Consider the following 13,547-nt stretch of genomic DNA (forward strand, 5'->3'; position numbering starts at 1 on the left):
GCCAGAGAGCAGCTCAATAACAACACAGGGAGCAAAGCACAAATTCCTTGAGGAGATGTGGAGGGCAACTTTTAATACTGGTAATGCACCCATTCTGTATCTTTATCCATGCTCTATCCCCCATGCAGACATAAATTCTTTGTCTTTCCTTGCCTACCCACAACATATAGGAACAGAAAAAAGGCCCCAGTTTCCTAAACCAGAGCCCAGTCCAGCTAAATCTGTACTGTGCACTAGGGAAATAAATTCCCAGCTCCCCAGGAAGCCCCACAGAGCTGTGGATGTCCACCCAGGAGTGACACAGCTCCAGGGTGTCAGCACTGCCAGCACAGTGCTGGAAATGGGCATCGCCTCCTTCCTCCTTGGTGCAGGGCTCAGCCTTTGCCCAGCACCAACCCCACCTGGGCTGGCTACTGCCAGTGCCACTGACTATGCTCAGGGCTGTCAAACCACCTCCTAAGAGGCAGAAAACAAGGCATGTGTGACCTGTGCTCTCCAAGAGTGGCTGTAACTCATCTCTGGTCACTCTGTGGCACAGCCCTGCCCTCTGTGAGCCCCAAACTTAAGTGACTCAGGGAAACCATTCCCCCAACAGCAGAGAAAACCCCAGGCTGCAAAGGTGCACCCCTAAGGCACACTGCTCTTGGAGGAGAATCTGCACATCAGAGCCTGCTGATAGCTGGCAGAACCAAGGCATGGTCCTGTTCACCAAACAGGAGAGAGGCAGGCTGGGGGCATGAGCCAGACCATGTTTTCATCAAGGAGATATCCAGAATCTCTACTGCCTAATACTTGCCTCCCTGTCCCCTCAGTTCCCCTTAAATTATATAAGCAGGAACTCAAAGAGGTACAGGAGCTGCTTGGTCTTTCATTCCCTCACCTACTTCAAGATGTTTGTCTTTTTACTGCATTTTTACAATCTTCTGCTTATGCCTAATATTTGTTGTGAGCATTCATGACTCAAGTTTTTTTGATGCAAGGACTTGTTTCTACTATGTCATATTAAATCTGTTTGAAATTCAGTTTTTTCTTTAAAAAAGCTTAAACTTTTGTTTTCATGTCTTATTGTAACAAAAGTAAATACATGCAAATTCACTAGAATTTGTTTTATATTTAAGATTTTGAAACATCATTTTAGAATCTCACTGCTATTTCATGCTGCATAAGTTACTTATACACCAACTACAGTTCAAAATGTTAAATCTCACTGACACTATTACTGTGCTTTACTGACATTGTTGTTATTAAATAATGTAAGAAGAAATTATTATTTAAAAATGTGTGCAAAAGGAAGTTTGGGGAGCAATGGCTTCACAACAGATATTGGGAATACTTCATTCAATGAATCAGTATTTCCCAATGCAAAAAAAAAATAAAAATCAAACAAACAAAAACACCTCAAAGTAGTGAAGCTGCTTGAATCTATTGCTGCCCTTGGAGTAAATGTCTCAGTCTGTCCTGTTCTGCACTTGCTTGATGTCTTGGGAAGCTCAGGCAATTCCCAAACGCAGCTCACTGTGCAGAGTCCAGAATAAATAGATACCAGCCAGTTCCTCTGCCATCTTGTAGTAGGTCAACCCTGAATCCCAGGCACCCAGCAAAGTTACTCTATCACTCCTCTCCACTAGTGGAGAGGGGACAGAAAATATAACAAGTTGCTAAGCTGAGATAAAGACCAGGAGCAATCACTCACCAAATACCATCACTGACAAAACAGGCTCCAACTTCAAGAAATTAACTGAATGCATTACTTACAAAATAACTGCGATTACTGAGAAAATAAATCTTAAAAACACCTTCTCCCCCCCACCCCCTTCCTTCCCAGGCTCTACCTACTCCCCTCCAGTGGCACAAGGAGACAGGGAATGGGGGCTGCACAGTTCATCACAGGTTGTTTCTGCTGCTGCTCAGGGACAGGAGTCCTTCCCTTGCTCCAGTGTGGGGGTTCCTCTTATGCAATTCTTCATGAACTTCTCCAATGTGAGTCCATCCCATGGGCTGCAGATCTTCATGAACTGCTCCAGTGTGGCTCCCTTTCCACAGGGTGCAGTCCTTCAGGATCAGGCTGTTCCTGCATGAATCCCCCACGGGGTCACAAGTCCTGGCACCAAACCTGCTCCAGTGTGACTCCTCTCTCCACAGGTGTGCAGGTCCCTGCCACCAAACCTGCTCCAGCCTGGGCTCCTCTCTCCACAGGTCCCTGCCAGGAACCTGCTTCAGCACAGATTTCCCACACAACAGATTTCCCATCACAGACTATTTTGGGCATCCACCTGCTCTGGCATTGGCTCCTCCACGGGCTGCAGGTGGATCTCTGCATCCCTGTGATCCTCCCTGAGCTGCAGGTGGGTCTCTGCATCCCTGTGATCCTCCATGGGCTGCAGGGGCACAGCTGCCTCACCTTGGGCTGCACCAGGGGCTGCAGGGGAATCTCTGCTCTGGCACCTGGAGCACCTCCTGCCCCTCCTTCCTCACCGACCTTGGTGGCTGCAGGGCTGTTTCTTTCACATATTCTCACTCTAACCTTATCTGGCCACAATTACATCTGCAAAGCAACTTTCTTATTTTCCTTTTTAAATCTGTTATCACAGAGGTGTTACTACAATTCCCAACTGGCTCAGCTTTGACCAGCAGTGGGCCCACCTTGGAGCTGGCTGCCATTGGCACTGTAGGACACGGAGGAAGTTCCTGACAGCTTCTCACAGAGGCCACCTCTGTAGCTTCTCTGCTACCAGAACCTGGCCATGCAAACCCAACACACACCTACAGAATGTACATGATCAATTTTATCTTCTGATTGCAATTAGTCCAATCCTGAAATGGACAGTGATAGGAAAAGTTCACTGCTGGGAATCCATCTCAGTCCATTTTTCCTAGCTTCCAGAGCAAAGCAAACCTTTCCCATCAGAGGGCCAAATCATGCCAATGAATAACCCAGTCATTAAGGCTGGACCCTGCTGAAGTTCCCTGTGAGATTCACACTGCTCTGGACTCCTGACACTGGAAGAACATGATGTGTGCTGACAGGACCAGGTCCACACCTGCTGGGTTTGGCTGAAAGATGTGCAAGCAGAATTTTAGGGTGACTTCAAGAGCAGATGAGAAAACCTTTGCTACCCACATAGCATTGTCTCATTTCTCCAGGGAATGTTGTGTCTCTTGTGCTGTGTACAGAAGTACCTTTGTATTATATCCCAAGATTTTAAAAGCACCAACAGAAAAAATTCCACCTGAGAGACATTTTTTTTCTCCTGTTCCTTACTATCATCACCAGAAATTGATGAAAAGCTTTCTACACTGCAGAAGATTTTCTGTTTATTGGCATTACTAGCCATGATCATTTCCACGTTCCTTCATTAGGAGGGGATGCTCCTCAGTGAGGCCTGACATTAACCTTTACTGCTGCCACCAAAAAGGTCACTTATCAGTGAAAACACAGCAAACAACTGATTTTAGTAGCAGTTATTTTAACCAGTTTCTTCCAACCTAAAATATAACAAGCCCTGCACCAAGAGAAAAATGGCATAGATGCTCTACATCTTTTCTCCTCTTGCCATGCTTTTATCATAAAAAAAAATCCTACACACTAATTTTGGTATTGATTTGTATTAAGGATCTTCTCCTTGGCATCTTACAACTTTTTTTATCAGGTAACAGAAAAGATCTCCTCCAGAATGAACCCACAGGCAGATCAGGTGAAGGAGACATCTGAGAACTGCTGGCTGTAAAAGCAACAGACATCACTTCTGCTCCAAAATAACAAATTCACCAAAACATCTGAGAGTAGACACAGACTTGAGAATCTCTGAACTGAGGTCAGTCATCCATGAGAAGAAAAAAGTCCTATGCAGGGCTACCAGCTCTAATGGGAAAAACAATCCTCCATGCCCATTAAATCCACATTTCACTGCAGCTTTCTAAGAATTGGAGATAATTCAGTGCCAACAAGCAAGTATTTCCTTTTGGGTCCCTTAACATAGGTATCTTCTCATGCTGGCCATCAAATCAGTTCATCCTGGTCCCAGAAGGCTGCTGACATTATCCCCAGCGTGCAGGGAAGAAATCACTGCACTGGAAAACTCAGGCTTTCCATGTCCACACTTGCTCTTAAACGAAAATTAGCTCAGTTATAGTCCAAAGGAGCCCTTTAATGGCCAACATATGCTTTGGCATCCTGCCAGCAGAGCTCTCTTAAGGCCATCCAGCAAAGTGACACCATCAGTTACAAAATCTATGTGTGTCAGGTCACTGGGTTATGAAACAGAAGTGTTGTAAGCATGTAAGGACGTGGCTTAGGCTCTGCTGTGAGCAAAGACAAAATTATTGTTCTGGAATCGGATTACTATCTTGGAAGGCATTCCAGTAAGAAAGGGTCACTACATTGTAATAGCATTAATACTGGGAAATATGAGTTCCAGTGTTCAGAATTGTTAACAAACACTGAAACCAGTAAAGATGCTAGTCCATGGGGTGCTACTATGACACAGCAGCTACCACGACGTTGAGGTACTGCATGCTTGGATGGAAAAATCCATCTCAGACTGCACTGTGCTGGACTACAGTAAAAATCAGAAGTCACTCTTTCCACAGGAAATGACAGCAACACAAAATGAAAACCATGATAACAAGCAATACGAGTCTCCCACACATTACTTCCTAGTAACACTGAAGAAAACACACACATGTAGCATACTTCAAAAAAGTCAGCTCCATTGCAGAGGTATCATGAGCAATGAGTGTGTGTCCCTCTGAGTCAGTCCTGGCTCTCAAACCAACTGAGAGCCAGGAGAGCGACAGAAGGTGAAAACTACAATAAAATCAAAAAAGAAAGGGGAAAAATATGAGAAAATAAAATCAATGCAGGCAAAGTATCAATACATTGTACTGATTCCAAAAATGCAACCTGTATGAATATTTTTAAAATACACACCATGGCAGAGAGAAAGACAAACTCTCAGAAAGGTGATACGGCTGTCAAACCTTAAACTACGCAGACATATGTGGAAAAAGAGTGGCCAATATCAATAAACATCTGAGCTGAGAAGGACTGCTAGCGTTATTTTTACAATTGCACTTCTGTAGCAGTCAGTTACGCTGACTATGGTGGCAACCACTACGTGGGATGAAGAGCCAAGGCAATGTAAAGTCATACTAAACAATAAAGTATAGAGGGGGAAAATCAAAAGGTCAGACAAATACAAAAAGGAAAGATGGAAAACAATACAGATACTAATAAAGTTTCTAAATTGCAGTGCAAGCGATTACAGAGATTACATCCTTCCCAAGCCACTTTCTTCTCTTCCCACTTCTCCTTATCCTTTTCTGCAAATGAAAACGTAACTTTTGTTTATGCCTGTATGTAAATGCTGAGAATCAAAGGCATTACACCAGCTTCTGAGCACTGCAGAAAAATGAAAAGGCCATTATTTGGATGGAGAATTAGTCTGTATCACTGACTTGACTGCTCCCTTTTTTATTAGCAGCTGTTAGAGAAGGGATCAGGGAGTGTGCTGGTGCAGTGCAGCTGTTCCACATATGTTATAAATAAGGGCTGGTAAAACCTCATCCTATTTTTAACATTAAGAAAAAAAACAAGTCACAAAAACTCCCCATTAATGCCGTGTAAGTGGAACTTTTCTCCTCTTCTTGACTTTAATGTCCAGAACTGAATACTCAAACCAGACCATTCTTAAAACAATATTCATTTTAAAAAGGAAAGAAAATGCAATTTAGTGGAATCAGATTTAGGCAGCCTGGAGGATGTAACCAATTAGTGTGTACAGTGTCTTTTCCTTCAAAAGCAGACACTTGATCATGATGAAAACAACCCCCCGAGATTTTATTTCCAACAAAAGTGCTGGATTGCTGCATTGAGGTTCCTCTAGCATAACCCAAAAGCTGAGCCACACCTCATGTGGCTCTGTCATCACCACCCACCCTTCCCAAAGCTGCTGGCTCCCCTTGCTGGATTGTGTGGCCAGAGCCCCGGTGCTGCTCACCAACCCCAGTGCAGCAAATGGCAGCAACCATTCAAGGTGCAAGTGAAATCCCAGCCCCAGGCAATCCCCACTCACCTGTTTTCGGGGTCTGGCACCGTCAGGTTGCGTGTCACGTAGCACATCTTGAGGGGAATTGTCTTCCTGTCCCTGTGGATGGAGAGCGAGAGCTGCGCCGCGGGCTCAGCAGAGGCGCAGCCCAGGCGCGGGGACTCGGGCGGAGGCGTCTCCCAGCCGATCTCTGACACGGGGGAGCCTTTCTTCACATAGGGGGTTGCTTCTCTCATGTATTTCACTGTGGAAGAGAGAAAAAGAGATGGAAAACAGTAAATAAATGAATATTCTGGAGTTGCATGCTCGTGTGAGTTCTCTGGACTGGTGTTAACCCTTAATGCTGTCCATTAATTCTGCTCACCAAGCATCCCAGCACGGGAAGCTGTGCAAATACAGAAGATGCAGATGTGCCTGCTGCCAGTATCAGTATGGTGCTATGAGTAAAATGAGGGGGAAGAACAGAATTAGCAAAGTAAGAACATAGAGCCATACAGTGCAGGGCCAGGAGAGCCATCCCACCTTTCTGTGACAGTGGGTAAGCAGTCATGCAACAATTGCTTCACACAGAAGCCATGAGCAGTCTGAGGTACAGGGATGTTTAAAGAAAGACATTCAACCAAGTGACAGTGACTCTGTTATTCCCCTATCTAAAATGTCCCAGCAATACTTCCAGTGATTCCAACTCACATCTTGCTTCTGGTTCACACTTGTCAGTGTTCCACCACTAATCTCAACAATTATTTCCGCTTGCTGGGAAGCAGTTTTGTCTAATCTACTTGTACACACACACATATATATATATATATACACATATATATATATATATGGAGCAAACAAAAACCAATCACTTCTTATAGCCTTCTCTTGGGGAAATTAAATGGAATTTGAGCCTTTTGTGAGAGTGAAGGTGTCAGATTAGATCTCAGCCTGTTACAGGCTTTTTTCCAGAATGGATAAGAAAAGTGAATGTAGGATTCTGAAATTATCTTACTATATTAAATTATCTTATTGCATTATACCTTTTTTACACATATGCTTCATATTCTCCTCTTTATGCAGGCAAATACCGCAACATTTTTCTCTTGTTTTTTTATCATTTTCATAGTTTAAGCTCATGGTTGCTTTTGCTATTGATGGACTTGACAAGTCTGCCAGTCAAAGCCTCCTTCCCCTTCATAAACCTGATGGAACTCAGACAAGACATCCCATTTAAGTGCCCCGGTTAAGCAGCACACAGCTGTGGCTGCATCGCTGGCTGCTGCCACTCGATTGTCCCCACAACTCAAACAGCAGTGACACCATCTGAAAGGGCCTGGGCATTGTGAACTTGCTTGGGGGAGTTATTAAAATAAGCTGGGAATGACTGAATAACAAAAAGGTGGGTAAATTACAAAAGGGCATTGTGGTGAACCACGTTAAATTAGGGAAAGTCAACGGAAGTTTTTGAGTTCAAAATGAAAGCAAGAGAAGTATTCAGAAGAGTGGAGAAGAACAACAGTGTTCCTATTATCAAAACTACAGCTCAGCTGATTAGCTTCAGCAGCACTATTTCACAGCATTTAATAAAAAATTTACCAAGAGAGAAACCAGTACAAATCTGGAGTCCAGGCTCTGTGAGCACCTATTGCTCTTTTTCTCTAAAACACCTTAGTGCCCATGTTGCCATTGTTTATTTTATCCTTAAAAAAAAAAAAAAAAACGTTAACTTCAATCACAAGGATTTCTCTGTTTAGGATATTCCTTTTTGGGAAGGACCATTTGTGATTTATCAGAAAGGCAGTCCACTGAACACTGTTGTTTTTAGTTCCTTGTCCGACCATATTCTGAGTATATTCTTAAATTAATTCATTCCCTTCACAGGAAGAGTTGGCAAAGAACTCTGCCAGGCTTCCAGAAACTATTTCAGGCAAAAAGAGTTGAGACTGATTTTTAAAAACTTTTTAGATATCTACCTAAAGTCCATTATCTAAAAAAAAGTGTCACCTAACTCCTCAAACCAGTGCTCATCTTTGCGGACTCCAAAAATTACATGATTTTCAAAGGTGCTGAAAATAAGCAGTTGTTGCCAGTGTCATAGAGATATTGGTTTCAGCAGCTGCCATCTCAGTTTGGATGTACTCACAGCCTTAGGGAAGCCAAGAACAGAACACAGATACAGATGTGTGAATCTATTCCTGTTAACACTGAACACGACCTTGTCATTAATTTCCATGGGCAGAACAGCTGAAGCTGTGAAAATCACGTTCAACTTCAAACAAAATTTTGTTCCCTTAAAAATTAGAGATTAATGATTGCTCTGTTGAAAAAAGTAATCTAGTCAGTTTTTGAACACTGGTACAATGACATTCCAGCAAATGTGATTCCAAATAAAGGTCCAGGTCTCAATAGAATCTTTATTTCATCTGTGCTATTTTTGTCCTTCCAGTTGCAGTTATATCCATTCAACCCTGGCATATTTTAATTAAGAGGAGGAGAGAGGGGCAGGGAGAGGAAGGAAGCTGAAGTAAAAACTTTGGCTGGAACCTTAAGCAGAACACAAAATGTGAATTTAATTCCCCAGAGACAGAGGCAGAAAAGAGGCAGCCTTTCCATGTCCCAAAAGCCAAGTTTCCATGGGATGTACCGGTGAATTCATGGCAGACAGCTGCAGTCCTTCATAAAGTCCCATGAAAAAGGAAGCACGAATAGGGGGAGAGCAGAAACACCATCCTCTTTCCAGAAACTGAGCCTCAAACACAGCAAAAGCCAAGAAACTACCTTGAGGAAGTACATCCTATGAAAATTCCTTCCAACTTCTGAACTCACAGACATCTAGCTTCTACTACATCTCAACAGAAGATGGTTGCTCAGCCCCAGGGATATGAACAAAGAACTCCTAATGCACTAATAAACTGCTAACACCACCTTCATATGAAATTCCACAGTAGAATGAAAAAATGAAGTAAATATATGCTTTCTGTAAAAAAAAAAAAAAACAAAAAAAACCCCAAAAAACAAACAAAACCCCCCACATTTTTCTAGCTTCTACTAATAACATCCCACTTCCTACTAAACACAAGCCCAGGTCTCTGGATTCGTGGCTGAATTCTGCTGGGTTTTACAGCCCAGACTTTATGGCTGTTGCAATTCAGGTGTGATTCATATTTTAAAAGCCCCAAAATGGATACATATAAAAGCACAAATATAATATGGGAGTGGAACAGGTGGCATAACTTGATCCATTTATATATTTTTTTGCTGTTACTTAAACTTCAAAGCCACTGCTTTCCATTTATTTCACCAATATCTGTAATTACATGTCCATAACCAAAGCCCAGTTTATGAATTTAGCTGAGATCAGGCACACATTGTTCAGATGACTCATAAGTTTTATCAGCAACTATTTCCTATTTACCTCTAAATTCTGGGTGCAAATACTGCAGAACATGCTGTTTTATAACAATGCACCAGCAACCCTACTACATACATAGCAATTTAGGATGACCCTACACTTTTACATTCTGCAGCCTGTTCACTAGCCACTTCTTAATGCACATAGCAGAAAACAAGTTGATACCAGTATCTATTATAGGCATATTCCTATTCCACACTGCACTATCTGAGAATCATGGATAGAGCAAAGTTAAACTGCAGTTATACAATTCACTTCCATCATCAAGTTTTAAAACCAGAAAAAAGATTATACAGTCTATTGGACTTTAAAGTAATAAAGTGAATAACACTTTGTTTTCAGAGCATTACACTCAAGAGCTGAATTTCTTTTGGATCTAGTGGCACAAATTCAAGTACTGACTGAAAAAGAAAGCGACTATCAAAACCACTGGGTTTATATATTGCCAATGAAACTACCTAATGAATTAAAACCTCAAAATATTAATAAAAATAAATAAAGCATGCCATTGCATAACAATCTTAAATTATGAATAACTATTTTATTGGCACGTATACACATATATATCTTTGGAGTATATACATATGTCTAACAAATATATCTTTGGAGTACGTACATATGTCTAACATATATACAAATATTAAATATGTATTTATATTAAAATGCCACAATCTTTAAGACCCTAAGAATACTGCAAACACAGAAAACAACATGCAGGGACTCAGGAAAAAAATCTAATAGCTTCATTATTTTAACTTAATTTACTTATAGACTGTAAGTTTAGTCAGGAGTTGTCTAAACTCATTTGTTTGATGCTATAGCTCAACTTCAGAGATCCTTATATTCAGTACTTATTAATGATCCATACCCTTTCGCTGCACCACTAATAAGAAACTGTGGTCAATCAATTAAAACTCCAATCTCCGGAGTGCCCCTCCCCACAAAGAGAAGAGGAAGGGAAGTGGCAATCAAATGAATTAATCCACTGATACACATTGAAACAGTTTGGATTTATTTTTTGATCTGCAAGACAGGGAATGTAGCTTCCAAAAAAGCAATTCATCTATTTGTGCTTCTGCCAAGTCCAAGGACTCCACAATGAATGCTTTGTTGCTGTTCACATCTGACTTTTTGGGGGGAAGAAGCAGGCTTTTAATGAGGGAAATACTACAGCCCAACTTGGTCAGGTTCTTGGCCAGATGCCTTTCTGAGGAACTGGGACTCTTCTGACACACTCAAACTGTTTCCTAGGAGGGAGGACAAAGACCACTGAGGGGAAGCCAGCAAGCCTGAGGAAAGCTCTTTTGTTACTACAGGAATGAGGACAGGATGTGTAAGTTTACAATACGAAAGTAAAGGGAGCAACATACCCGAATCTGATTGAAGACACTTGATCAAGGAATTCCCCTTCGCAGGAGAAAAGCACAGAGTGTCCTCTAACATAATACCAGCATTTGCCTGCTAGGCTTTATGTGAGAGATCAAACTTCCTCTAAACTCAAGCCAAGCGCATGCCTTACAGTGAAGCACTGTATAAAAATGAGATGAGCTGCTGGTGCCATCATCAAAACTACGACCCAAAGAAAAGAATTTATGAATCAGACCATCTATGAAAACACATCACATGATCCCCTCAGCAGCTTTAATCTGGGCATAAACCAAAAAGCAGTCAACAATCCTGCTTGTCAGTGCTTCCACTACATTTCCTACAGAAACATCTGTTACTATGCTCGGACAAGTATTATCCATTAACATCATCTGCTTTCCCCCATGCTGAAATGGATGTGAAACAGTAAACCTCTTGATCTGCCAAAAGCATCAGATTTCCACCTCTGGGAGAAGACAGAAATTAGTTAAAATAAACACCTTGTAAGAGTAAAAATCTCCTTAATGCTTTTGCCATTTCTCACACTGTAGGAAGACTGTGCTTTTCTGCTGTTTTTAAAACAATTCCATTGAATTCACTGAATTGTCTATTCATCTCTTAAAGAGACAGGCTTGGATTTAAATCATAAGGGACTGTTTTAAATCCTTTTTAAAATATATTGCACTTATTATACTTCTTATGTGGAATACAAGAAAGAATATTTCAAAAGAATAACTTCAGAAGAATCCAGAAGACAAAGACGCCTTTAAAATAAAGTTTACCTGAAAGGAGCACCTTAGCAATTGGCCCTAAGTGTAGCTAGTAAGCAATCAGGCTTCAAGTTTGAGTTTTCAGTCGGGTACAAATAGGCTGGACTTAAAAGATCAACAACTGCATTTTAAAAATATAAAGAATACTTCACAGTGTGCTTTTAAATTTGCAGCTGCTTTTATTGGAAAGGTGAAGCTATGTTAAGTAGGGATATAAGAACCATCACACACTTGCACTCAACAAATGAAGGCAGTACCTTCAAAGTACCTTGCAATAAGCAATTTTATGTAGTTAAGAGAATTTTTTTGTCAACAAGGCAAGAGATTTGCAGTCCTGGCCCCATCAAACAGGAGAAAATGGGACTAAATAAGCTCTTCTCAGGAAGCCATGCAAGCATGCAGTTTGTGAAACCTCATGGGTTTGACCACTTGAATAGGTCACAGTGATTAGCCACACTGTGTTATCTACATCAGACTTCAAAAAACATAAATGACCACTAAAAATGCCTTAGAAGTTAAGAAATGGCAGGGGAAAACCCAGCACAGGTCTTGGCTGGAGCAGCCCCTGTGGCCACTTCCTCCTTCCCATCCGCACCAGGGGCCTCCACTCTGGTTTCAGCACTTGTGAAGCTTACACACATAATGGAGATTACATTCCCAGGCTATCCCCTGCTTCTGTGTAACACCAAAAACTCCTCCCTTACTTATCCTCAGTTTCTTTTCCTGAGACTTTGCCTGTGGTATGGGCTGATTGAGCCACTGATTCCCTAGGCCTGACGTCTCCCTTCACCAAACACTTCTTCAACAGTTTCTGACTTTCCTCAGCATAAATGTTTTCTAGGGAGGGAAGGCTTTATATGTCTTCATACCTTATGCAGTGTATCAATTTTGTCAGCTGTAAAGCCTCTAAATAATAATTCCTTTTCATTCCTCCACGAGCTGTGATTTTGTACTGCACATGGAGCAGCACGAGCAGAGCACACAGCTCAGGCCCCACCAGCCTGCAGCAGACAGCCTGAAAGCTTCACCTGCAGTCACTTCTCTCTGCGGTCACCTGGAGCTGGTCACTGCTAACCATCCCCCTTCAGCTCCTTTGTGAGCTCAACTTCCATGGTCTGATAATAAAATTCATGTTTGAAGTTAACAGCATGCATGCTTGAGGAATGCAGGATGAATTTCAGTGCTGGGGTGAGATTTTCTGTATTTCTGTTCAAAACAGATTAACAGAAATTTATCAGACACAAACTTATGTCATGCACATAATGGAATCAACAACGGAACTGGAGGCTGAATATGTGACATCAGCACTTAAGCTGATAAATTGATTAAAAGCAGTCACAGGTTGTCAGTAACCTGGTACACAAAATTTTCAAACTGGCAAAAGTAGTAGCAGTAGTAGTAGTAGTAGTAGTAGTAGTAATAATAATAATAATAAAAATAATAATAATAATAATGGCAGACTGTTTCCATTGGGTGTTTCTCAATACTTTCCATTAGAATGTCCATTACATACCTACTATGCTGAATGTCCTACAGTTTCCTTCAAGTAATTTAGTTTATTTTAAATTTCAAAGTTTATGTTTCAATCAATTGGATGTATTCAGTTCAGAGTTTTGATATGTCACTAACAATAACTGCATGAATTCTAGAGTCAAGGTCCCATAAGCTATTAATCTATCTTTCAAAAACTTTACGTACTGCAGCAAAATAAAGGCATATACATCTCTTCATAATCTGAAAAACAAATTTTAGCTTGTAAATCCCAGAAGTACAATGTTTGGTTAAAAAGAAGATGCTTATAGCTTTATCTAGGAGACACTGATGCTATCTTGAAGAGCTTGTACTCAAAAGAAACAGGACTCAATGAAGAACAAGAAGCAGCTACATTGCACAAATGTCTCATATCAAATAAACTACAAACTGAAAAAAACTACTGCCAAAACCTAAAGACTGTAGCTGCTTAACCTACTA

The 13,547-nt window shown here is 41.3% G+C and overlaps 1 protein-coding gene across 1 annotated transcript in view; it reads right to left on the reverse strand.

The window, feature by feature from the left end:
* The window catches only part of SNTB1 (syntrophin beta 1), a 113,015-nt gene that overhangs the window by 51,299 nt on the left and 48,169 nt on the right, over window positions 1-13,547 (reverse strand). The window contains exon 2 of the mRNA XM_058807822.1: window positions 6,075-6,291. Coding sequence (XP_058663805.1) covers window positions 6,075-6,291 — 217 coding nt within the window. The remainder of the gene's footprint in view (window positions 1-6,074; window positions 6,292-13,547) is intronic.

Source organism: Ammospiza caudacuta, chromosome 1 (assembly GCF_027887145.1).
Source record: "Ammospiza caudacuta isolate bAmmCau1 chromosome 1, bAmmCau1.pri, whole genome shotgun sequence".
Classification (NCBI taxonomy): Eukaryota; Metazoa; Chordata; class Aves; order Passeriformes; family Passerellidae; genus Ammospiza; species Ammospiza caudacuta.